Genomic DNA, 23,760 nt, shown 5'->3' on the forward strand with positions numbered 1-23,760 from the left:
AAGTGTCACCCAGCACGGAACGGGACAGAGGACCGTGGTCTCAGGCTTTAGCGGTGGGGAAAGTTCATCTAAGCTTTCTTTGGCTACCACAGCGGCCATAATATTAAGGTTAAAAACAGAGAATAATGCATTATAAAGCCGGCAGCATTAAAAATGTAATGGAAAAAGCATAGGAGACATTAAGGTGATATCTGGATGTCATAACAGGCTGTTATCTAATACAAAGGCAACAAAAGCAACATCATAAACCAATTTGGAATGAGTGTTGGTGCTCATGGCAACAGTAAATATTGGCAAATAAGCATTATGTAATGCATTGTGGGCAGCAAATATACTGGGGTGTATGGTATGTCACTGTTGCAATGCATGAAAGCAAAATACAACCTGAGATGACAAGTGGGGTACAGGATGCATAAATGGAAAGATTGTACGGTGAAATTAACAAAAATATTTTGTAGGGCACTTTGCAGGCCCCACAATTTGTGGTGTACTGAGGTCCAAGTACAGCCTCCAAAGCATCACCAAGGTTTAGCTGATTGGATACCTGCATAGAGCACCACATAGATGATATCTTGATTGAAGAAAAAACATTAAGAAAACCAAATGCCTAGTAAAAAAAAAAGGAGGTAAATTCTTCTTAGTGGAGAAAAAACATCAATTCTCCTAGAACATTAGCTCAATAGTGAAGCATGCCGGGAGTAAGGGGTTAGCTTTTTTTTGCCAGGGCCCAAATCTTCCTGTAGGTGGAAGTATAACCCCATTTGTAACAGAATACATACTGATCCTGTGTCCCTTAATGAACAATAAAGAAAAGTATTTTTATTATATTAAAGACATTGTTCATGAAAACAAGATGATGTTTTGTCCATTTTTCTTATCGTCTTAACAGTGTTTAAATGTGCAGGCAGGTATCAGTTCTGTGAAAAGAAAAAGAAAAAAAAACAGTGAAAAAAAAGAAGTTCTGGAATTCTAGCAATGATACAATATGAGCTGAAAGACACTGTACTAATTGTTGACATCTAATGATCAGAGTTAAGTCTGCAGGTAAACTGGTGAAAACGTAACAGAAGCGATCTGGCGACAGGTAAGTCGCCAGGATCGCTTCTGTTGTAAAGCCGACAGTCGGCTCTACAAGTTTAAACAGAGTCCCGGCGGCAAAAGTCGCCGGGAGTCTGTTTAAACAGCCCCGATGCTGGCGACGTATACTGTACGTCGTCAGTCACGAAGGGGTTAATGTATTTCGTTCAGTTGTCACATTTCTGCCATTTGATAGTATTTTCTACTTGTTTTCAATAATGATCATGTATTCATGCCTAACCTCTTGGAGACGGTCATTACAACTACATGTACATGTCATATGTTTAGTAATATATTGGCTAGTCAGATAAGAATTTGTAGATGACAAAATGTTTGGGGGTTTTAAGTCATTTTCAGGCCTAAAATGTGGAATATGACATGGGTGCAAAAAATTAAAAAAAGGCCTCAGTCATGAAGGGGTTAAAACACAATTTTGAGACTGAAAAACCATGTATGCTTTACATCACAAAACAAGTCAACTTGAATGTGATGACTGGCTATACTATAACCTGAATACATACAAACCTTCACAGACACCATATCATATGGCTCTCATAAATACGTTTAAATATTTTGGTGTTACAACAGATCCTGATGAAAACATATCTCCTTGTTCAGTGTATTTTTTCAGCACTAGACTTTGGATAAATGGACGTTCTTTAATATCACTAATATTTGTATGCCATACAGCAATGCAGCCTAAAGCACACACAAATGTTTATACCCTCTGTCAGTTAAAAAAAAGCAAAAATCTGCTGAAATGTTTGCCTTGAACACATACACCGCTCAGCCATAATCTTATGACCACTGACGGGTAAAGTGAATAACATTGATTATCTTGTTACAATGGCATCTGGAAGTGGGTGGCATATATGACGCACAGTTGATGATGGGCAAGTGTAAGGATCTGAGTGACTTTGGCCAAATTGTTATGAATGACGACTGGGTCAGAGCAACTCCAAAACTGCAGCTCTTGTGCAATTTTCCTAGTACGCACTGGTCAGGACCTACCATAAGTGGTCCAAGGAAAGAAAACTGGTAACAGGGTCATAAGCCACCAAGGCTTATTGATGTACATGGAGAGCAAAGGCTGGCCCTTGTAGTTTGACCCAATAGAAGAGTTACAGTAGTTCATATTGCTGAAAAAGGTAATGCTGGTTCCAACAGAAAGGTGTCTGAACACATAGTGACTTGCAATTTGTTGAGTATGGGGCTACTTAGCTGCAGACCAGTCAGAGTGCCCATGCTGACCCCTGTTCACTGCCAAAAGCGCCTACAATGGGCACATGAACTTCAGAACTGGATCACAGAGCAATGGAAGAAAGTGGCCTGGTAGGACGAATCACATTTTCGTTTACATCATGTGGATGGCCAGGTGCGTGTGTGGCGTTTACCTTGGGAAGAGATGGCACAAGGATGCACTATAGGAAGAAGGCAAGCCGGCGGTGCCAGTGTGATGCTTTGGCCAATGTTCTGCTGGGAAACCTTCAGTCCTGCCATTCATGTGGATGTTACTATGACACGTGCTGCCTACCTAAACATTGTTGACCAAGTACACCCCTTCATAGAAATGTTATTCCCTGATGGCAGTGTTCTCTTTCACAACATACAAGGTCTATACCTACTAGAACGCTTGTATGTAAACAGCCATTGCCAGCTGTTTAAAATTTTGACAGTTTCCCGCTCGCGCTGGGGTGGAGCCATGACGTTTTAAAACGCCCACGCGCATCTAGGAAGCTCCCATCCGGCTGCTGATGTCATCATGTCTAATGCATGTCTAATGTGAGCGCTGACTGCTGCAGGACCCAGGAGTGGGTGAGTATATCGTCTTTATTCCAGTTAACCCTTGCAGTGCAGGGGTAGCCCCACTTTAAAGCCTGATTTGGTTGAGTATGTTCTGTCATATATATAGCTTTGGTGTTTATTTGTTCACTCTATAATGCTCCTTCTAGTGGAAAGGTATTTCTGTTCAGTTCTGAGAACACTTCTAGAGACCAGAGTTTACTCTGTAAATGCAGGTTTGGCTATTCATTTTACGTCCCCTTAAAATAAATATTTCAGCTATGGTTGCATGCTGATGGATAGAATTACATTGGTTTCCTAAAGTTCTTAGGAATTCCAGTGGTGAGATTTTCTCAGTGGAGTTCTCAGCTCCACCTCCTTCTGTTTTGAAGAAAGGAAATCTCACTTCTCTTGCTTTGTTCATCTAATAAAATATAAATGAAAGATCCATAAAGGAAGAGAACAAGATTCCTTTGTAATGGCTGAGGGTGAAAGTTGTAATTTACCAATAAACTTAACGGATTGTATAAAAAATAGTTCACCATTATGAGTTATCTTAGGTGAAGAATAAAATGCTAAAATACCTGATGGTACGGCAGATCTGCTTGCACTGTACACTGCAGTGTAGTAGCGTACCCCAAAGTAATCCTCCATAATGTCTTTAGGTTGTCTATCAAATTCAATCAGGCACTGAGTCTCATCGTTGAAGAGGAGGTTCTGGCCTTTAGCTGAAGAAAACATCTGGAACATATCTTTCTCAAATCCGTTCCGTCCATACAGGGACTATAAAATTACACAACACTTCAAGTGAGCCAACTAACTCTTTTAAAATGCATATTGTATATCAACGCTTCTAGGATGTACAGTGACTTCAAAAACCATCAATAGTTAAAAATCTACAGGAAACACCATACAAATGTCCTCAATATCTAAAAAAAAAAAGTGGTCACATTACCACAATTACTCTTCCCAGATAGCAAGGATAACTTGCTACAAACTTATGGCAGGGTGAAATTGTAATTTTTGTTAACTTGCTGCACACATTCCTGGCAAGTTGTAGACTTGCAGAACACTTGCAGCACAAGTTCTAGTTGACACTTTTTGAATTTGTAGCAAATTTGCTTGGCAAGTCTACATCAGGACCTGAGTCCTGCAGGTCTATGCAAGAGCTCTGCAAGCTCGCTGGTCTGGAGACTTGCAATGCAGACTTGCTGTAATTGTGCAACAAATTCGTGAAGCTCGGCAAGTCTGCAAAAGTTTAGCAAGTCATTTTCAAACTTGCAGCTCAATTACTTGCTATCTGGGTTTTTACCTTCCCCTTGATCTCAGTAAAATCGCTTCTAAACAAACGAGTGGCTTCCCCGCTCTACATTTAGCCCTGCTTGCACAAACCAGAACTAAATGTAGGAAAACTACCCGCACGGCGCCCGGAACTTCATGTCCCGGGCGTCAGGTTATAGGAGTCCCGGGCCTCGGTTGGCCTTGTAGAAATGAATATTACCACTTCATAATTCATAAATATACAGCGGAGGATTAGTGGTCACCTTTCTAGCATGCAAACATGTCCCAAGTTTTTAAAGGAGAACTATGAGGTGAGTGAAAATCACTCAGCCTCATAGTTCGAGCCGATGTGTGACAATGAGACTGCCACAGGTCGGCTCAATAAATCGAGAAGTGAGCAAACACATACCGTCGCTCACTCACTTCTCGATACTGTTCCTGCAGAGAGCCGTGACTGTCACTCACGGCTCCCTGCAGGAATTCCCCCCTCCCCTGTCCGATCCTCCACGCTGACTGGTGGAACGGACGGGGAGGGGGCAGGTACAGCTTGCTCTGCCTCTAGATAGGCACAGCCAGCTGTCAATCACCCAGCTGGGTGGATCTCGACAGTAATGTCGGGATCCTTCCCGGCTGCTGCGGTCTCAGTATACCGCGAGCTGTAGCTCGTGGTATACTGATCTTTGGGTCACGGGAGGACGCTGGTTTGTGTCCTCCCGTGACCCTTAGGAGAACTATGGGGAAAAGCATTGACCCCATAGTTCTTTAAATTTAAATCCGATACGATTTTTTCCAGCATTCATCTGATCTATTCTATCTGCAGCCCCCAATCACAGAATAATGTACACTTGCTTTGCTTTCAGGATGTTAAACCCAGAAGATGTAGTCATGTGCTGTCAGTCATAAACATAATTTTACACAGTATATGGAGTTGTGCTGTTATAAGAATATACTGTAAACTAGGCTGCTGAGGTTCCCTGGAATTTGTGTACAATCTGATGGAAAGCAGTAACAATGATTTACCTGCTGATTAATAAGAATTCTTACAACATCACTGACACTCTCCTCCCGGGTGACGATGGCACGAGGTGGGAGGCCTGAAAGATTACAGCCCCTGTAATTAGTGACAGGGGCACGTGAGCCATCCAGACATAATATTTCAAAGTCCTCTGATTTCAAATCTTTAGCCCATTCTGCTGGATTTTTACCTGCAAGGTACAAAGTCATTTATTTAATTTCTTCAGTCAAACACTTAAAGCCTAACTCCAGCCAAACATACAGTATCAAGATAAAATGAATAGCCTCATAAAACCTTTTGCTGTAACATTCACCATCAATCCAAAGATTTCCCCCACAGTACTTTTTTTTTCTCACTAGATGTCCTCAGTCTGATGGCCAGCATCATTCAACCCACTTTCTCTGAGCCCAGCTGTCCCAGCCTGTGACTGGTCAAGGAAGGAGAAGGAGAAGAAAGCTCATCTCTGTCACTCTTCTCTCTCTTCATATCAGCATACTTCTTGTCATCACATGAACTGATTGGATCCTTGTGCTGCTTCTTCCTCTCACACCCCAGCCCTGTTATACAGGGACTGCAAGAGGCTGATTCCAAAACGAAATAGCCCAATAAAATAACAAAGAACAAAAGCAGCTTTTTCCCGCAACATTTTTTTTTCTGTTGCTAGATGTCTTCAGGCTGATGGCCAGCATCATTCAACCCACTTCCTCTAATCCCAGGCCATCCTGGACCCGCCCCAGCTTGTGACTGGACAGTGAAAGGAGAAGCAGTGTGTGAGCACATCTCTCTATAACTCTGCTTTATCCCTTTATCAGCATGCTTCTTGTCTGCATATGAACTGATTGGCTCATTGTGCTGCTTCTTCCTCTCACACTCCAACCCAGCTATACAAGGACTACAAGAGGCTGATACCAGGTCAGATTCAGGTACTTACACTGCTTGCATTAAAAAATATATATTTAATGGTGTATTATTGGTTACAGCTAGGGATGCACTGATACTGTTTTTTCGGTATTGAGTAAGAGCACCGATATTTCAGTACTTGCCCATACCGGTGCTTCCGTTAACATGTAGCCAGCTTGCTCCCATCAAGTCATCAAGGCGGGTGGTGTCTTGATTGCCCGGGAAGCTGGCACCATGATTTTTGGGCCAGCTCCATGCTGATTGCCCCGGAAGCTGACTTCCCAGCTAAAAGGTATCGAGCCGGCTGTTTGGCCAGAAAGGGATGGCTCTTTCAGAGTTCTGCTTCCTGGCTTTGCATTCCACAGCACTTCCGGGTCCTGCGGTCCACGGGTGGAGAGCTGTGGACTCCTGCGCAGTCTGCTGGCCCTGGGATCTGGCCAGTGATGTCACAATGGACCAGAATCCGCAGATGCACGGGGAGAGCTGTCAGTGCGTGCCTGGTGAGTACTGCACCCTGCCTGCATTGCTGTGCTTTCTTAATAGCCAAATAGCATGGAACCAGCTTCCCGGGCAATCCTTTTAGTTGTGCTTCAATATGAGCTCCAGGCAAACAGCTAAATTCACAGATGAAATACGTATATGAAAGCTATTTTACCCGCCATATTATTTGTATTTGTGTCCGTCCATCAAGTTCTGAAATGTACATAGCTCCACCTCACAGCATAGCCATGTCTAGCATGGGAAGGGACCTGATTTTTCTCTACTACACGTTCACTTTTACTTACAGGTCCCTCAACACCCTGTGCCTGAACAGTGAAAGAAGAAGAAGCGGACTGATGAGCACTTCTTTTGTTTGTTCTCATCATGCTTGTTGCACTGCAGTATACAGTACATGACTGTGTGTGCAGCTTCTCACTCCTACTCTCTGAGCTCTACTGTACAGCAAGAGGCTGATACCAAGTTAAAGTCATGCTGCTTGCATTTGAAAACAAGCATTTACTGATATATTTCTAATGGATTACAGAGCTACATAACTTGTGCCTTTGCATCTGCCTGGAGTTCAGCCTTAAAGGGTCAGTACACATAAATGACATATCAGTTTGGGTGGATTCATTCATCAGAAGCAATCATCCACCAGCTTATATATTATGTGGGCACCAGTAGAAATATATCTGCTCTTCCTACTGGCCAGTCATCACAAGACTTCTCTCTCTATATGTATAGTTATTTATTTAATGGAACAGAGCCATAACCTCTCATAAGATTATCAGGGTTATTCACAAAAGGGTGAAGAGTTTGGAGAAGGCAGGAGAAGTGAACAATCTAGGACAACATAGCCAAACTAGAAAGTGAGCTGAATTGGAGAATGTTTCCAAATCAGCTATGTTGTCCTAGATTGTTCACTTCTCCTGTCTTCTCCAAACCCTTCACCCTTTAGTGAATAACCCTGTATATCTCTAGGGTTCCTGTGTGGCATAGGAAGCCACTTGGTAAATCTACATACTGAAATATTTCAAACCAGCATTCAGTATAAAGGATTTTTCCTTGAGGAAAAAAAATGAATTTTTTATTGCTCAGTCTGAGGATCAGGGGCGTCCCGAGGAGGGGTGTCACCCAGTCTGCAGAACGGGTGACACCCTGCAGTGTCGTCATTGCACCAATGCGCAGCCATCTGATTGAGAGAGGAGGGGGCGTTCACCTGGAGGTATGCCGCCGGGTCCCCTCCTCTCTCCTGACGCTGTCAGGCTCTTGGTCCATGAGCGAGTACCCGACTTTTTAGAGGGGGTGACACCAAAATGATTGTCAGTCATTTTGGTGTCACCCCTGCAATGGTGTCAGCCGGGTGCGAGCCGCACCCCCCTTGTGACGCCATTGCTGAGGATTATTATTTGTACTATGCAAAATGAATATTAATACACCCTGGATAGCTCAACAATAGGTTTTAAGTAGATTACGATTAATAGACTTTTTTTCAAAGTATCTGGCTGTGACTTTACATTACTGAGCAACATATCCAACATACATTTCATTGAGAAACGTTACCAGCTAAATTTTGAATTGGCACTAAAGTGTGGTGAATACTAGGTATCATATTCCTTGCTTACCATCTGTGTTTGCGAACACAACAGTGTGAGGCACAAATGCTACATCTCCTTTTTCCACAAGACATCTATAAAACAGAATTGAAACAGTGTAAAATAAAACTATAATATAAAATGTATTGTATGTTATAAGTCAATCCTATTCTAATTTATCACATCATATAAAACAGAATTCCTTGATTGTCACCAGCTGTGCAAATAAATACTTCACCCTTCTAATCAGGTTTCATCAAGACTGTGCCCTGCTCATCTATACCCTGCTAATTACACTGTACAAAATGTAACCTGCCCATCACATTGTACGGAATGGGCCCTGCCTGCCCATCACATTGTACAGAATGGACCCTGCCTGCCCATCACATTGTACAGAATGGGCCCTGCCTGCCCATCACATTGTACGGAATGGGCCCTGCCTGCCCATCACATTGTACGGAATGTACCCTGCCCATCACATTGTATGGAATGTACCCTGCCCACCCATCACATAGTACGGAATGTACCCTGCCCATCACATTGTTCAGAATATACCCTGCCCATCACATTTTTCAGAATATACCCATCACATTGTACGAAATGTACCCTGCCCATCACATTGTAAGGGATGTACCCTGCCCATCACATTGCACAGAATGTACCCTGCCCATCATATTGCACAGAATGTACCCTGCCCATCACATTGCACAGAATGTAGCCTGCCCATCACATTGCACAGAATGTACCCTGCCCATCACATTGTATGGAATGTACCCTGCCCATCACATTGCACGGAATGTACCCTGCCCATCACATTGTACGGAATGTACCCTGACCATCACATTCCTATCATTTTGAAAAGCATGTGCCCGGTCTGTCACATTGTTAGGAATGCACCCTGCCCATTATTTAGTGCAGTTGTACCCTGCCCATCACATTGTTAGTGATGTACCCTGATCATTGTATGACAGCCAATCACAATGTATAGCACTTTCCCTGCTCATCACAGTTTGTATAGTGTTAACTGTTATTACCATGGAATGCGTAATGTACTTTACTTATCTCAGAAGAAGACTACACCTGCTCATCACACTGTACAAACTACATGTCCTGTTGCTCAGATTGTAAAACTAAATAAAGCATCAGTATGTTGTAAAACATTTGTATTTCCACAGATATATTAATGTATTTTACCTAAAGGCGCCTTCGTTTCCATAATAAGCCTCCTTATCACTGAGAGAACATCTTGTACTGGCTTTGGGATTCTCGGGGTCACCAATGCACAGTTTACAAAGCTTGGAATTAGTATCTGATCCAGGAGCACAGCTTTCACCAAAGAAGGATTCTAGACAATATTAACACAATATAAGTCTTAAATCAAATTAATCATTCAGCTCCTGAACTTAACTCTGGACCTTGTCTGCAAGTGCTGGCAATGCCAATGTCTCTGTTTCTAGCTGAGCTTCTAACCTATATTTCTGTATCACCCATTGAAGAACACAGGAATTCTTAGACTGTTGTGTTGTACTGCCGCCTACATATACTGTATAAGAAATGGAAAACAACAAAAAGAAAAAAAATAGTTAGCGAGCACAGGATAGCCCTCTCCACAACCATCATACCCCAGTTTGTTGCTAGTGTCTTGTATTATCAATGGCTCCTGGTAGATTTATAGTTTTGTTTTGTTTCTATTCCTTATATTGATTTTTTTCATGTCGGATGTATTCGTTGTATAGCGGTATTTATTTTAAAAAACATTCCTTATTTCAGCCATTAGTTGCAATTGTTGTATTTGTTCATTCTTTATTTCAGACATAAGTTGCATTCGTATCCATTCAATGTATTTGTGCATTTGTTATTTCAGACATTAGCTTTATTCTGATATCATTCAATGTATACATTCATTATTTCAGAATGCACTCTCAATAACACAAAAGGGATAAGCTAATCGGCCATAGACACACATTAACATCGCCCCCAATTTGTGATGTATTTCCCTTTCTTCTCACATTGTCTTTATGGCATCAAAATGTCTGCTTGTCTCATGGCCAGTGGCATAACAATCACCATAGCGACCCAGGCGGCCGCTATGGGGCCCAGGGCACAGGGGGGCCCGGCCAGGACATTCCTGATGCCTTGCGGGCCACCTGGGTTGCTATGCCATCTCACGCTGCTGGCTGTCACTAGCGGCTGTGAAGAGAAATGTGCCGCTGTTCAGATCACTGACAGGCAACCCCCAGACGGCCCCTGGGCTGCAGGCAACCCCCAATTGTTTGTCGTTTTTTCTTGGGTCTGTTAGTCATTGTTGCTTTGTTGCCCACCACTTTTTGGACTATTTTCAGACACCCTAACAGTCTTCCTATGTAAAATCCGTTTTCCTCCTGTATATTACAGTATAACCAACAGTCTAGAGTTTCCTGTGTCCCTCAATAGACTGCATGAAAAGTATTTTACAGTGACTACAACAATCATTCTCATTATTCCATAAATATCTTTCAGATATACTGTAACTGGTGGTGTGCAGGAGGCTTGAATGGTGCACCAGCTCTGTAAATCAAGGCACATCTGGAAAAAGGACTTCTGTGGCCTTGTGCTTTTATGTGTCTACAGTGAACTCCTCAGTGAATCCTAATGTTCTTATAATTATAATTTATAAGATGTAAAAAGTTGATGGTTTATTTCCCAAAATGAATTCCACCAACACTACTAACTTTTAAGAGTATGGTAATCTTTAAAGTTATTGTCTTAGAATCTATGGCATTTACTGATTCCTGTAGAAGGCTTTAAAGCTGCAGTCTGAGTAGACCATCATAACCCTCTTTTTCAGGATCTACACACCTTCCAATGGGTTCCATAATAAGCCAGGGGATGTTCATAATACCTGCAGTGTTTTGCTTTTAAATGTTTCTTCTTGCTTAGACCAGCTATAATGAGGACTTCCAAGGGAAGATCTGTGTAAGATGCTCATCTCACTTGGCTTTTTTTCAATGCTGAGCGATTGCTTAGACTTTATGTTTTTCATTAAGATAGTCTATGTTTTTTGTAGCTAATTACAAAATTTTCATTGTAACTCCTCTGTTCAATGAAAAGACAAAGCCAGTACCAGCGTTGCACTTACCAATGTCAATATTGTCGTTCTGGTTGCTAATAAGACCAGCAGGGATAACCCAGCCAGGAATATCACCAACATGAGTATGACAGGACTTCTTGCCCTTAAGGTTGTTCCATTTGATGTCTTTGTTGCTTTTTTTTACCAATGCTACAGCACGCTTTGTCCCAAAATCTAAACCAAAGAGAATAATAATTATACAGTGTCATAGGTGTACCTAGGAGGTTATAGGTTTAGTGTATGCCTAATATAAATATACCCTTGTTTGGAGATATGTGGTATACCTATCAGTGCTCAGTTATCAACTGTTACTTTGTCGTCTTGTCAATCTCTACTGTCATATTCTGTAGTGATATACTAACACAATCATGAGAGAGGGAACATAAAGCAGGCAGAGTCTGCACTCTGTGGTGAAAAGTCACACAAAGGCCAGCCAATAGTGAGTGCGCTGGAGTAAAGCGGCTGCTCTAAGATCAGTTTATATGCAGCATGTTTATTCTGTATTTGTGTTTGTTTCTGTGTTTTCTCTTAAAGAGCACATAAGCAAAGGCAACAAACGATATAGGACTTGGAGAATACCATGGGTACTGTAGTTAGGGTGTTTTTTACTCTGTCTCATTTGATTTTTTGCCGAGTTTCCTCCCTTTCCCCTTAAGCCAGGTATACACACATACGTTTTCTTCGTTCAGCTCACAGGTTGAACAAAGAAAACATGACAGATTCCTCCATCAACGCTTAAGGATGGAGGAACCCCATGCTGTTTTCACTGTATTCTAACAGCGGCCGCTGTCAGAACACCCAAATGGAGCTTGCAGCTGATTGGCTCTTTTATACAATACCACTGCTTTCATTACAAATTTAGTTACATATTCCTAATTATTTCACATTGCAAAATGTTTGGTTATCAGATCCAAGATGGATAATATAATCAATCTAAAACAAAACCGATTACTGCAATCTAATACATTTGATGGCATACATAAAATAAAGAATCAAACGGATGGATTAAAAAAAAAAAAAAAAAAGACATGATTTATATGACATTACATAGTTACATAATTAGTCAGGTTGAAAAAAGACACAAGTGCAGCGAGTTTAACCTATAGAGATAATGATTAAAATCAAGCCAAAAGAAAATATACAATGCATGGTGTTCCAAGGATGTATTGTACATAAAATAAAGAATTTAATTGCTAATCAATAGACAGTATAAATAAAGGATAAATTGAGTTCACTAATACAGCTACAATCACTTTAAGCTCCTTGAGCTTTTAACTACTACTACTACTTTTTGTTGCCCTTTATACATTTTCTCAACACTTATCTCTACCATGCTCGCTACACACCCTATCCATCTCAATAAACAAAGTTTTACAAGTTTTACAGAATGGAGTGAGTTTCATAGTGCAGTATCCAAGTATAAGAAGGCCTGTAAACTACATAATTTTAGTAGATATGTCAAAAATATCAGGTGATCGTGAAGAAAAGAACGCTTTCCATAGTTGATAACAAATACAATCCGTTTAACTGATCAAAATAAAATGACATGCCAGTCTTTTATTACCTTTTATTGTAGATCCAGGGATTTGACAAGGATGAAAATCATCTGCAAAAAAAGCAAAAACATAGAAAATCAGATTAAAAGGCATATATTATAGATGAATAACTAGAAAGTGTACCATCTAAAGCATCATTTAAATTGACACAATGCTTGTATGTGTATTCTTGCTACTAATCCTTTTGTTGCATATTAACAAAAGTAAATGCATTTTGGCCAACTAGAATCCTAATAATGCAAAAAGTCACCTAAAGTAAGACACTATTGCCCTAATTGCAGAGTTACATAGGACATAGGAATGCACTGTACTCAGGACTTAGTAAGGCACTGAACTCTGGACATAGCAACACACTGGACTTTGCAACACACTGGACTTAGGACTAAAAACAGAAGCACACTCACAGAGAATACATGCCCCCTCTCCCCAGCCCCTACTACCTGATCACCCGCTTTGTCTCTGTGAAGCCATCTGATCCTGGTCACTAAAGACTACTGTAGAGTCTGCAGGAAATTCCTCCTGCAGAGCCCGCACTGAGGCATATGTTGATCATTCAGGGCTAGGCAAGGTACATGCACATCTGAAGGGATGCCGGGGATGTCCTGTTTGATAGAACATCGGGGTCAGTGAAAACATTCGGGTCAATTGACTAAGCTGCCGTAGGCAGCCGAGTGAATAACCGACCCGAAGTGAAGTGAGCCGAACGCTGTTCGGCTATTCACTTCAGGCTTGTACGGCGTACATCGGGAATGTGGCTTCGGGTCGGCCAAACATGCTCAGCATGTTCGGCCGCCCTGAAGTGCAGAAGGGGTTCGACTCAGCCGATCCAACATCTGGATCAGATAAGCCAAACCTCTGACAGGCTACTCACTGCTGTTAGATGCCGAACAGCATTTGGCTCGGCTATTCTGCTCGGTACCTCTGTGGTACCGAGCAGAATAGAAAAACAGTTAAAAAAGTAGAAAAAATTAAATAGAAAACAATTGGGCAGGGCTAGAAGTGACAGCTGAGCAAATTGAAATAGCCAATAGGAATGTAGCTATGCATTCCTATGGTGTTTTAAAAAAAATATTATTCTGACGGCAGCGAACGGCTCCGATGTCAGACAACAGAGCAGGGAAAGGTTTACTCTGCTCGATCGAGCAGAGTAAAACTTTCCAGGAGAAAGTGTTTCTCTCCCGGGCGGCCGGGAGCTGCTATCTAATAGCGGGAGACTGGGGCCGAAGCTAGCCGAAGGATCAGCCAAATCTACGGCTAGATCCTTTGGCAGCTTAGTGAATAGACCCCTTTGTGCTCTGCTCCAGCCTTCACCGATGTTTTATCAAACAGGACATCCACGGCATCCCTTTAGTGGATGATCTGTATATGTCTCACAGAGTGAGACCGGCTCCCGGTGGCATGTGCCCCCCATGCTAAGCCACTGTCAGGACACTCTGGCTGGGGTTTGAACCCCCCTATCCCCCCTTATCTACGTCCCTGAACTGCACAGTTAGCTGCAAAACTATAACACCCAGTGCCAGACGTATAGCACCAGATGTCTCCCACTCTCTACCTCCTGTCCAGAGCCTCCTCAATGTCCCAATGTCAGTCCCTTCGCAGCCGTGCTCGAGCCACAGCAAGTTCTTCCCTCTGTGCAAGCCCCGCCCACTCCGCGATTCGTGCCTCCAGTCGGCTCCTGCTGTGTGCGGCTGCACACATATGTCAGGACTCCCGGGAGGATTGTAAGCCTGATTCTCACCGGGCCCCCCTCTGCTGCGGGCCCCATAGCGCCCGCATGGGTCGCTATGGCGGTAGTTCCACCCCTGACCAAGATAAATAGTTGCAAACATGTTGGTCCGATAGCATAAAACTCACTGGCCTTGTGAAGCAAATAATTATTTAAAACACCAAATGACCAAGGAGTTCATTTATAGAAGTTTTTCCCCGCGTATAGCCAGGTGAATGCCGTTTGCAAGCCACTAGCACTCTTAGATGGTGCTGCCGAGGTTAGGAAATTCCAATATTCCTCAGCACCTCTAGGGGTGCTAGTGCCGTGCAAATGCCATCCAACTGGCAATATGTGGGGGGGAAATGATCCCATAAGTCTCTAACATCAGCATATAGCAGTAGACAGCAATATCTAATACATATTTGGTATCCTGCCCCCTTCCTGTGCCATATTTGAATATGGTCAGACAATCTGTCACGGACAGATCATGTCACAGTTCTGTGAGGCACATGCTATGAAGCAGAGAATATGAAAATTATTAAGTGGTACTGTGTCACTTCCAGGAAAAGATGATTTGGTCATCATAAGAGTTGTGTGCCTATGCACAATTAAAGTTCAATGTCATCCTTCTGCCCCTCATTCCTCTGCCACTGAGGCACCCTCCATCTCATTTTTTAAAAACTTTTTTTCAGAGGTCTTTAGGACAAGTGCGTGAGACACAAGGTTTTTTCCCCTTCTCTGGTGCAGGGTGGTCCTCGGTAATGCAGAGAGCATTGCTGACCCGACGTTATATGCCTCATTATACTATCATTGTAGGGCGCTGTGGTGATGCCCCCCAAGGGTCCAGGTCCATGACGCCCTGCACTTCACCAAGTCTGTTAAATTGTGATGGATGGCATGCAACTTGGACGAGGACCAGTGCTGGACTGTAGAGAGGGGCAACATGAGAGAGGAGTTAAGAGTGAGAAGAGTGAGAGCTGCATTTTTTGTTTTATACTTCCGAGGATATTTATTTGAAAAAGAAAATACAAGTTAGACAAGTTGGGCCTTTTGATTTCTAGACAGACTGGAGTAAGACAATATTATATTTTTTTTAATCATGGTTCTATTAGCAAACCAATCATTGGATAATCTTTTCAATAATGATGGTAACAATGATGCGGAAGTATATTTTTTAAACATTTAACTTTTGTTCCTACCTTTATTGGGATATTCTTCTACTGCTGGCAGCAGTCCGCACATCAGAGCCATATACATGTATTGTACATCAAGTGTCACTGCATCAGCTTCACCTTTCTAAAGAAACAAGATACAATAAATAAGGGTAACTACCACATAATAAATAAATCCAGGACAACTTCAGTAAATGAATCAATTGCTAAACCCATAGAAGGTCCACTTAGCCACCCTTTTATTTGGTATAATGCAATGCAACCAGATTTAGAAAGACCCAAACAAGGCTTCTAAGCGTGACAACAGCTTCTTGCTAAACGTTTCTTTGGGAGGGGTAGGAAACCTTGGCACTCCCTCTGTGCTAAAACTACCATAAGACATTGCAAGACTAAGAGCCACACCCATGACTCCCAGAGGCAGAGGCATGATGGAGTGCCAAGGTTGCCTACCCCTGTTCTATGGTGTTCAAACTCCCGATGAACTGAACCAGGGAACACACTGGTCAGCAAATTTTAGTTTAGATTCAGTGGTTTTCAGAGAAAGAGGATGTCAGCATCTGTGCATATTTAGCAACCAGGGAAGCTGGATACAGAAGATTCATGCTAAGAAAAAAAAAACATCTATTGAGTTTGTCTGTCTCTTCTGAAAAATTGTAAATGCAAAAATGTTTACGTTTAGCTGAAATGCTCCTTTAACACATTCCATTCCCTATGAGAACAATAATCAAACAGGAGTGTATACATATATATATTTTAAGAAAAGAGGAGGATGTTTTCTACACTTTAAGTATTGATTAATGTAACTATATATTGCAGGGAAACAAACTGGGCTATTACACATAGGAATGAATCATTAATTATCTTCCATTATTTAAGGTTATGTTCACTAATGTGCCAAAAGGGAATATTTGGTTAGTGTTCTCAATGCCTGCCAAACACCCCAACCTAACGGGTATAAAAGGGTGTACTATGCCACATTTCTTTGTTTGTCAGGCATTGTGTCATGCTAACCTGCTCTCTTCACTTAAAGGCTTTCCCACCGTGGCACCATCAACAACAGAGTCAGAACAAAGCCTACAAAACATGGTATTAAATGTTGTACTGCACCCAGCACCAGCATAATTGTAGCCCAATATGCAAAGTGAAGCACAGGCTCTGGATGGGGCAGCAATTTCACCTTTCTTTGCCCCATTTTTTACACTTAGATTCTTGGTGTGTGTTAAGGCTGAATGAGGCTTATTACATCATAATTTGATGAAAGTACCATGGAAAAGCCATAGCCATCATTTATTGACTATTAAAATCTCTAGATATGAGTTAGGTATGACTTCATAAGTCAACTAGTGCTCTTCATACAACTTCATAAAAAATTATGAGCAATTTTTAGGTAGTAAATCTGAATTTTTTTTATATTTTGCAGTTTACCAGTCCTTAGATGTGGTGGCTGCATTAAAGTAGAACTGTAGATAAATCATGAACAATACATATGTAATACAGCAATTTAAAGTGACACTAAACTCAGGAATTAAGTCTTAAAAAAGCATTCAAGTACCTTTAACTATTAACAAAAATGTATCTTATGTGTGTATCACTCGGCTGTACATCCTCAAATCATCTCTGAATTGGTGCTGACACTGTCCTTCCTTCTGGAGGGTGGCTACTTTTGTTCCTCATGGTCCCTGTGTGTGTTGTTAAATACCCACCACTCCAAGCTCGCTCCTGTGATGTACTACAATCTCATGTTTAGTTTACTAATTTGTATTGAGTTTGTAGTCCATCACAGGAGTGAGCTTGGAGCGGTGGCTACTTTACAACACACACAGGGACCATGAGGAACAAAAGTAGCCACCCTCCAGAAGGAAGGACAGTGTCAGCACCCATTCAGAGATGATTTGAGGATCTACAGCCAAGTGATACACAAATAAGATACATTTTTGGTAATAGTTAAGATACTTGAATGCATTTTAAAGACTGAACTCCTGTGCTTAGTGTCACTTTAAGGCAGAAGAGTCAGCAACCTAAATCTCTGGATGTTCAGGTCATTTTGACATGATTTGAATTTTGGAAGCCTCTCTGCATTTTTGTCTTCATATGTCCATTGTTATTTGCCCAGGTTTGTGACAGGTTTAGAGAGAATGTTTTAGAAGTCATTCTTCTCAATAACACTGGCTATGTAAATGATACATTGTTGAAATAACTCTAAATTAAGATTTGCATATATTTTTGTTTGTAGTTGTATATAATATTTAGCTCACCAAAATCTGTTTAACACAGTGCTCTGGACAAGATGCCTCTGTGCATGCAATGGCCCCACCGCTTACAGCTGCCCAATCCTTACACTTCATCATTTCCGGTTTATTTATTGTACACCAGCGCACTTTGTTCTTGGATGGAAGCTTTACATCTAAGTTAAGACACCATTGTTTTTACATTAACAGTCTGTTATTACACATACAATAAGTGGTAACAAGTAGTATTGGTGAGCTATTGATTAGCACTATGGCTTTGCAGTATTGGACCTTGGGAACATTTCCCAACAGGGCTGCTTCCTATATGTGCTTTGTTTTGTTTTCTTCTTCGGTTTCTTTTGGACACTTCTGCCTTTCCTTACTACCCAAATTTACACTAAATAGGTCAATGCTAGACCAATGTGTAGGCAGAAAGGGAATCCTCCCTGGGAGCATCAGTAAGAAGAGTTACTATAACCACAATCATGAATGAACAGGAGGTGATGTAGATCACGTCCCATTCATTCATAATTGAGGATAAAGTTAACACACTATATCCTCAATTATGTACAAACACTCAGCGATCACTAATCGCTGAGTGTTTGTACCTTGCTCTCCATCCAGACAGCTGTCACAGGAGGCTGAGCAAGCAGAGCGGGGAGGAGAGCTTAGCCTCCTGTAACAGCGCTGGCTGTCTCCGCCCACACATCGCTCTGCCGATCTGTAACAGGAGGCTCAGCGGTGCAGGGAGGAGAGACGCTTGCCGCTCACAGCGTTCTCCTCCCGCAGCACTCGGCCGCCTGAGACAGTTTCTCTTCTCCCTGCTGGGACAGAGAGCAGCACCCAGTGATGAGGAAAGAATTCACAGATGCACCGCTATATCGGCAGAAAAATTGCACTTTCGGCATTTAGCCAAAAGTGTCATTTTCGGCCAATATATCGGTGCATCCCTAATATATATATGAAATACTATGGCCGCCATTTGTACAGCATGGACGATTTTAAAATGTTTGCCTTCTTTGGTCTTAACACACTTTAAATAGCAGATCATTGCACATCAATATAGCCAGCACAGTGACAATTAACCACATCTACTGTACAAATGTGGTTTTAAAGCCAAATATTATCATTAGAGGTGCACCGAAATGCAGATTTCAAAACCGAAATGAAATCGAATTTAAAAAAAATGTCAGGCCGAAACCGAAAATGTTTTTATTTGAACTTTTTCAAATTTAAAAAAATATTTTATTTGTATTTACTTTTTATAAACTTTTTAATTTTTTAATATTTATTTTTTCATTTTTATTAAATATTTACATTTTTCTACTTTACTTTTAGGGGCTATGGGGAAATATTAGGGGTCTAAACAGACCCCTGATATTTCCCTTTTAAAATAGAAAAAAGGAGCACACAGAGCAAAAAAGGAGCCACAGAGCAGCGCCCAGCAGGGAGGAGAGAATACACGGATGCAAAAAATTGCACTTTCGGCATTATGCCAAAAGTGCCATTTTGGCCCGATATGTTTCGGCGGCCGATATATATCGGTGCATCCCTAATTATCATAATGCCCAACTACAGAGAGGGCATAATTTGTCATCTTCGCCCTGGAGTACTAAAGGACCTTGTCTTGGCACTGGATATGATGTTTGGCTACTGACCACTCTGGTCCTAGAGTGTGTTTGTGAGTAACAGGGACTTCCGATTGTAAGCCGTCAGGAACTGATAGCAATAGTAGAATGCTCTCTATGGTGCAGGCAAATATGTTACTAAATGAAGAATAGACAACTTTTGCACCACATACCTTCAGTCAGTGCTTTCATAGCATTGTACCACTTTACTCCAAGAAAGAAGAATGCATCTATTTCAGATGGGAGAGGGGCTAAGTGTGTGGTAGAATCATCAAACATCAGATCTTTCCCATGTGGAGAACCGAACAATTTGCATTTCTTTTTCTTTAAACAAAAAGAAAAATAAACGTTTTTAAGAGCCCACTCATAAATGTTTGAGGAAGATATAACAACTGCGTTATTATTCTTGGTACCATAGGTCCAAGTCATTTAATAATAAAAAATGGAAAATACTTAAATGAGAAAAAGTATATGGGCTACACTACACAAGTCATTTAAAGTCAGGAAACCCATACCATACAGCTTGTGCCTTAGGAGTCTTGGACTATCTTTGTAGTAACAGTTCAATCCTGAGGTTGGATCAAGAGCTTTTCCCTGAATTTCATAGATATCATCTGTAGTTTATTGACTATTAATAACATTTGTTAAGGTGCCCATACACCTTACAATTTATCTGCAGATTTTCTGTGGTCAGATGGAAAAGGTGCAACAGATTCCTCCATCTATGCTAAACTGTGTGGATGGAGGAACCTCCACCTGGGCAAATCTGTTGCACTTTTTCCATCTGACCACAGAAAATCTGCAGATAAATTGTAAGGTGTGTGGGCTCCTTTAGGCAGTATAGGAACAAAGCATATACCTGAGCCTCCAGGAGAAAGTCATTGATGTCCTTAGTCTTGTCACCGGCTTTTCTGGTCACCACTGCATCTGCTGGAACTTTTCCTAAGTTACACTCCTTATATTTGTTAAGGGGCTTCCTAGTATTGTCTGGACACAGAAGTTCATACACCCCTGAATGTTCATCTGCAGATAAAACATTAATGAGCACATAAAAACTTCCTTCATACCAAACACGCTTTCCTTTATCAGTCACTGTTCTGTCTTTTTTGTCTATAAAATGCGGCTTATTTCTATATCTGTCTGGACAAAAATTGTCTGTTTATATTTGTCGGTCAGAATCAAATTCTATTTTTTTTTTGTATAGGAGGTGTATTGTATTTTTTTTTATTGTATTGAGAGAAGAACTAGGACTGGTTGAAGCAGGTATAATAGACGGCTGTATTTACCAAAATAATGCAAGGGGGTTGATTTACTAACCTTATAAACACGCCACGAACATGTATACACGTCTGTAGTGTGTTCCCTCCCAGCATGATCTATGGGTGGAATCTAAACACCTTTGTAGTGTGTACACACCCAGCAGGTGTGTTGTGCAAAGCTCTGCATGAATTACAAGGTGATGTTGTGTAAATTAGCTCTATGTTGTGTTGCTTGCGTTGATGAATGCAGGAATGTAAATGCATGAGCTAACCATTTTTGTCTAAACTGTGAAGCAGCATTATATATGCATCATGTGCATGATTTTTCCATATATGGCATTAGTGGAAATATGCTTTTAGAGACTTTTTGGTTGATAAATACGTTTTGCTGTGTGAAAATCACACGCACCTGGTGCGTGCGTGTGTTTAGGTTAGTAAATCACCCCCAAGGTGTCATTTAAAGTGTATGTAAACCCAAAATGTATTTTTCAGTATGTCTGGCATCAAGTACACAGCTTTCTTTAAGCAAATAATTTTTTTAAATCTGCTGCAAAGGTTCTTTTCTGCAGATCCTGGCAGTAACATCTCTTCCTGTTGCAGACTGACAACCCTAAGCCATTGCATCACAATTAGCATGTAATGTACTTACCAAAAAGCCGTTACAAGGAACATGGCCCTGTTCTCAAGATTATGGGCAAAAATGCTCCGAATAGTGGGCGTGTCTATTGGAATTCATGCGCACGGATATACATGCAGATATGCGCTCAGAAATGTGTACAAACGCACTGACATAAGAATTCCTGTGCATGAACCTTAGCAAGATGTAACCCTGACTTCCCTGCTCTCACCAATTTGGCACCATGTCTCTGCATCTGATCCCCTGTGTGTGACCCTTACGATGATCCTGATCCACCTGTGGTTCCCGCTGGGCTTTCCTACTGGAACTCTGTGCTGTTTCCCTGCAAGTCAGATCCAGCCCATAATTTCACATCGCTACTTCAGTTCCTGTCATCACGGTCTTCAGGCAACCACACTCACGCTCCTATACAGAACCTGCATTTACCATCACATTGGCACTTGTATGTCCCTGAGTCCTCACTCCTCCTCTCATCACCTCCAGGGGAGTCAGACAAGTGGTGCAAGGGTAGCCCTCTGTTCAGATCAGTCTCTATCCAGGAATGTGACATACCAGGAGCGCTGTCATCCTGATGTGGACAGTTGGCCATTGGCTGCTTATCAGGTCTATAAGATAGGCAGCCAAATGGCAACTAATTGTTTTATAAATTCACTTGCACATGACTGAGTATTTAAAGTCTAAAAGTATATAGCTTCACCTTATTCACTAAACAAAGTAACCATTCACAGAAAATGAACATTCCCTACTCATTTAGTAAATATCTTACACTGGCATCTCTTTATTGGGATCAGTAGATCTCTTTATTGCACAATTCCTTTCAACACGAACAACAGTAAGGATGTAACTTATAGGCTGATATTTGAAACAGAGCACACTGATAAATTACAGTAGAATACAATGCTATACCATGCACAAAGACTATGACAGTTTTGTTCACTGCTTAAATAGGGAGGCAGCAGTATCACACTGCCCTACACAATTGTGTTCAGAACAGATTCACTTTACTGGAACACTGCAGCTTATCACGCAGTCAGTAGGCTCCTCCATATTGCCCAAAGAAACTCACAACCACCAAGCTATCTGTGGCCTTCTGTCGTGTCTTAGGCTTGTACATTTGACCTCATTTTCAAACAACTGGTACTTACAAACCCTAAAACACATCCATTGCTTGGCTTCATTTACAGAGGTACACCAATTACACCAAAGGGGTCCTTACCCTAGAGAGTGACATATCACCACACAATACTAAGAAACCTTAACTACCTCCTTCAACACACACATGCACAAATATACATTTTGGACAGTATATTTAATTTAAAGAATATCTGTACCTTTACATAAAATACTATGGGATCTATTCACGAAGCTGCCGAAGGATCTGGCCGTAGCTTCGGCCGATCCTTCGGCTAGCTCCGGCCCCAGGACCCCTTTGGTTCAGTAGAACCGAAGGGGTGCTGTACGGGCTATTCACGATAGCCCGTACAGCTCCCGATCATGGCCGAGCGGCTCAGCCGAGCCGAACGCATATGCATCAGCTCGGCTGAGCCGTGCTGAAAGCCGAAGCTGGCCGGCCGACAGCCTGCTTCTGACAGCTGGGGATCAGCGTCCCTGGTTACCTGCTAACCAGGGACACTGATCTCCAAACAGCTAACTCTCCCTGGCGGCCCGGGAGTCTCCTGCTCCCGGCCGCCAAGGAGAGAAACACTGCTGTGTCTTTTTTTTCTTTATTCTGACACGAGCGATGTCAGAATAGAAAAAAAAAAAAAGAATTTTCCCATTGAAAAGTGGCCGGAGCCTGCTGCAGTTCCCCATCAGGTCCATCAGCAGAGGGCGGGTACAATGCTAGTTTACTATTGGCTATTGCACATTGAAATAGCCAATAGTAATGTATCAATGCTTTTCAATGGGAAAATTGCTTTTTTTTTTCTTTCTATTCTGACATCGATCGTGTCAGAATAAAGAAAAAAAAAGACACATCAGTGCTTCTCTCCTCGGCGGCGGGAGCGGGAGGCTACCAGAGCGCCCGGGAGAGTTTTTTTTTCTTTTTTTTTTACAGCAGCAGAGCCGTCGGACAATAGGAAACTATTGGGCGGAGCTAGCTGTCACTGCTAGCTCCACACAATCGTTTTCTATTTACTTTTTTTAACTTTTTTCACTCTTTTTCTGTTCTGCTCGGTCCCTCTATTCACTCAGTGCTGTTCGGTATCTTTAAGAATAGCCCGAAATGCAGTGAGAAGCCTGCCGGAGGTTCGGCTCTGCTGATCCAGATGTTGGATCGGCTGAGTCGAACTCCTTCTGCACTTCGGGTCGGCCGAACATGCTGAGCATGTTCG

General features: G+C 41.8%; 1 protein-coding gene across 1 annotated transcript in view; it reads right to left on the reverse strand.

The window, feature by feature from the left end:
* Positions 1-855: 855 nt before the first annotated feature.
* LOC108786109 (saxiphilin-like) overlaps positions 856-23,760 on the reverse strand; it is a 44,635-nt gene continuing 21,730 nt past the window's right edge. Inside the window, exons 9-19 of the mRNA XM_018555331.1 lie at positions 20,391-20,554; positions 19,705-19,855; positions 17,931-18,079; positions 15,703-15,799; positions 12,804-12,845; positions 11,249-11,413; positions 9,325-9,475; positions 8,161-8,225; positions 5,161-5,345; positions 3,444-3,642; positions 856-917 (exon numbers count right to left, since the gene is read on the reverse strand). Of these exons, the coding sequence (XP_018410833.1) occupies positions 883-917; positions 3,444-3,642; positions 5,161-5,345; positions 8,161-8,225; positions 9,325-9,475; positions 11,249-11,413; positions 12,804-12,845; positions 15,703-15,799; positions 17,931-18,079; positions 19,705-19,855; positions 20,391-20,554 (1,403 nt within the window). The 3' untranslated portion in view covers positions 856-882. The remainder of the gene's footprint in view (positions 918-3,443; positions 3,643-5,160; positions 5,346-8,160; positions 8,226-9,324; positions 9,476-11,248; positions 11,414-12,803; positions 12,846-15,702; positions 15,800-17,930; positions 18,080-19,704; positions 19,856-20,390; positions 20,555-23,760) is intronic.

The sequence above is a fragment of the Nanorana parkeri genome, unplaced genomic scaffold, assembly GCF_000935625.1.
Source record: "Nanorana parkeri isolate BGI_ZX_2015 unplaced genomic scaffold, ASM93562v1 scaffold192, whole genome shotgun sequence".
NCBI lineage: Eukaryota > Metazoa > Chordata > Amphibia > Anura > Dicroglossidae > Nanorana > Nanorana parkeri.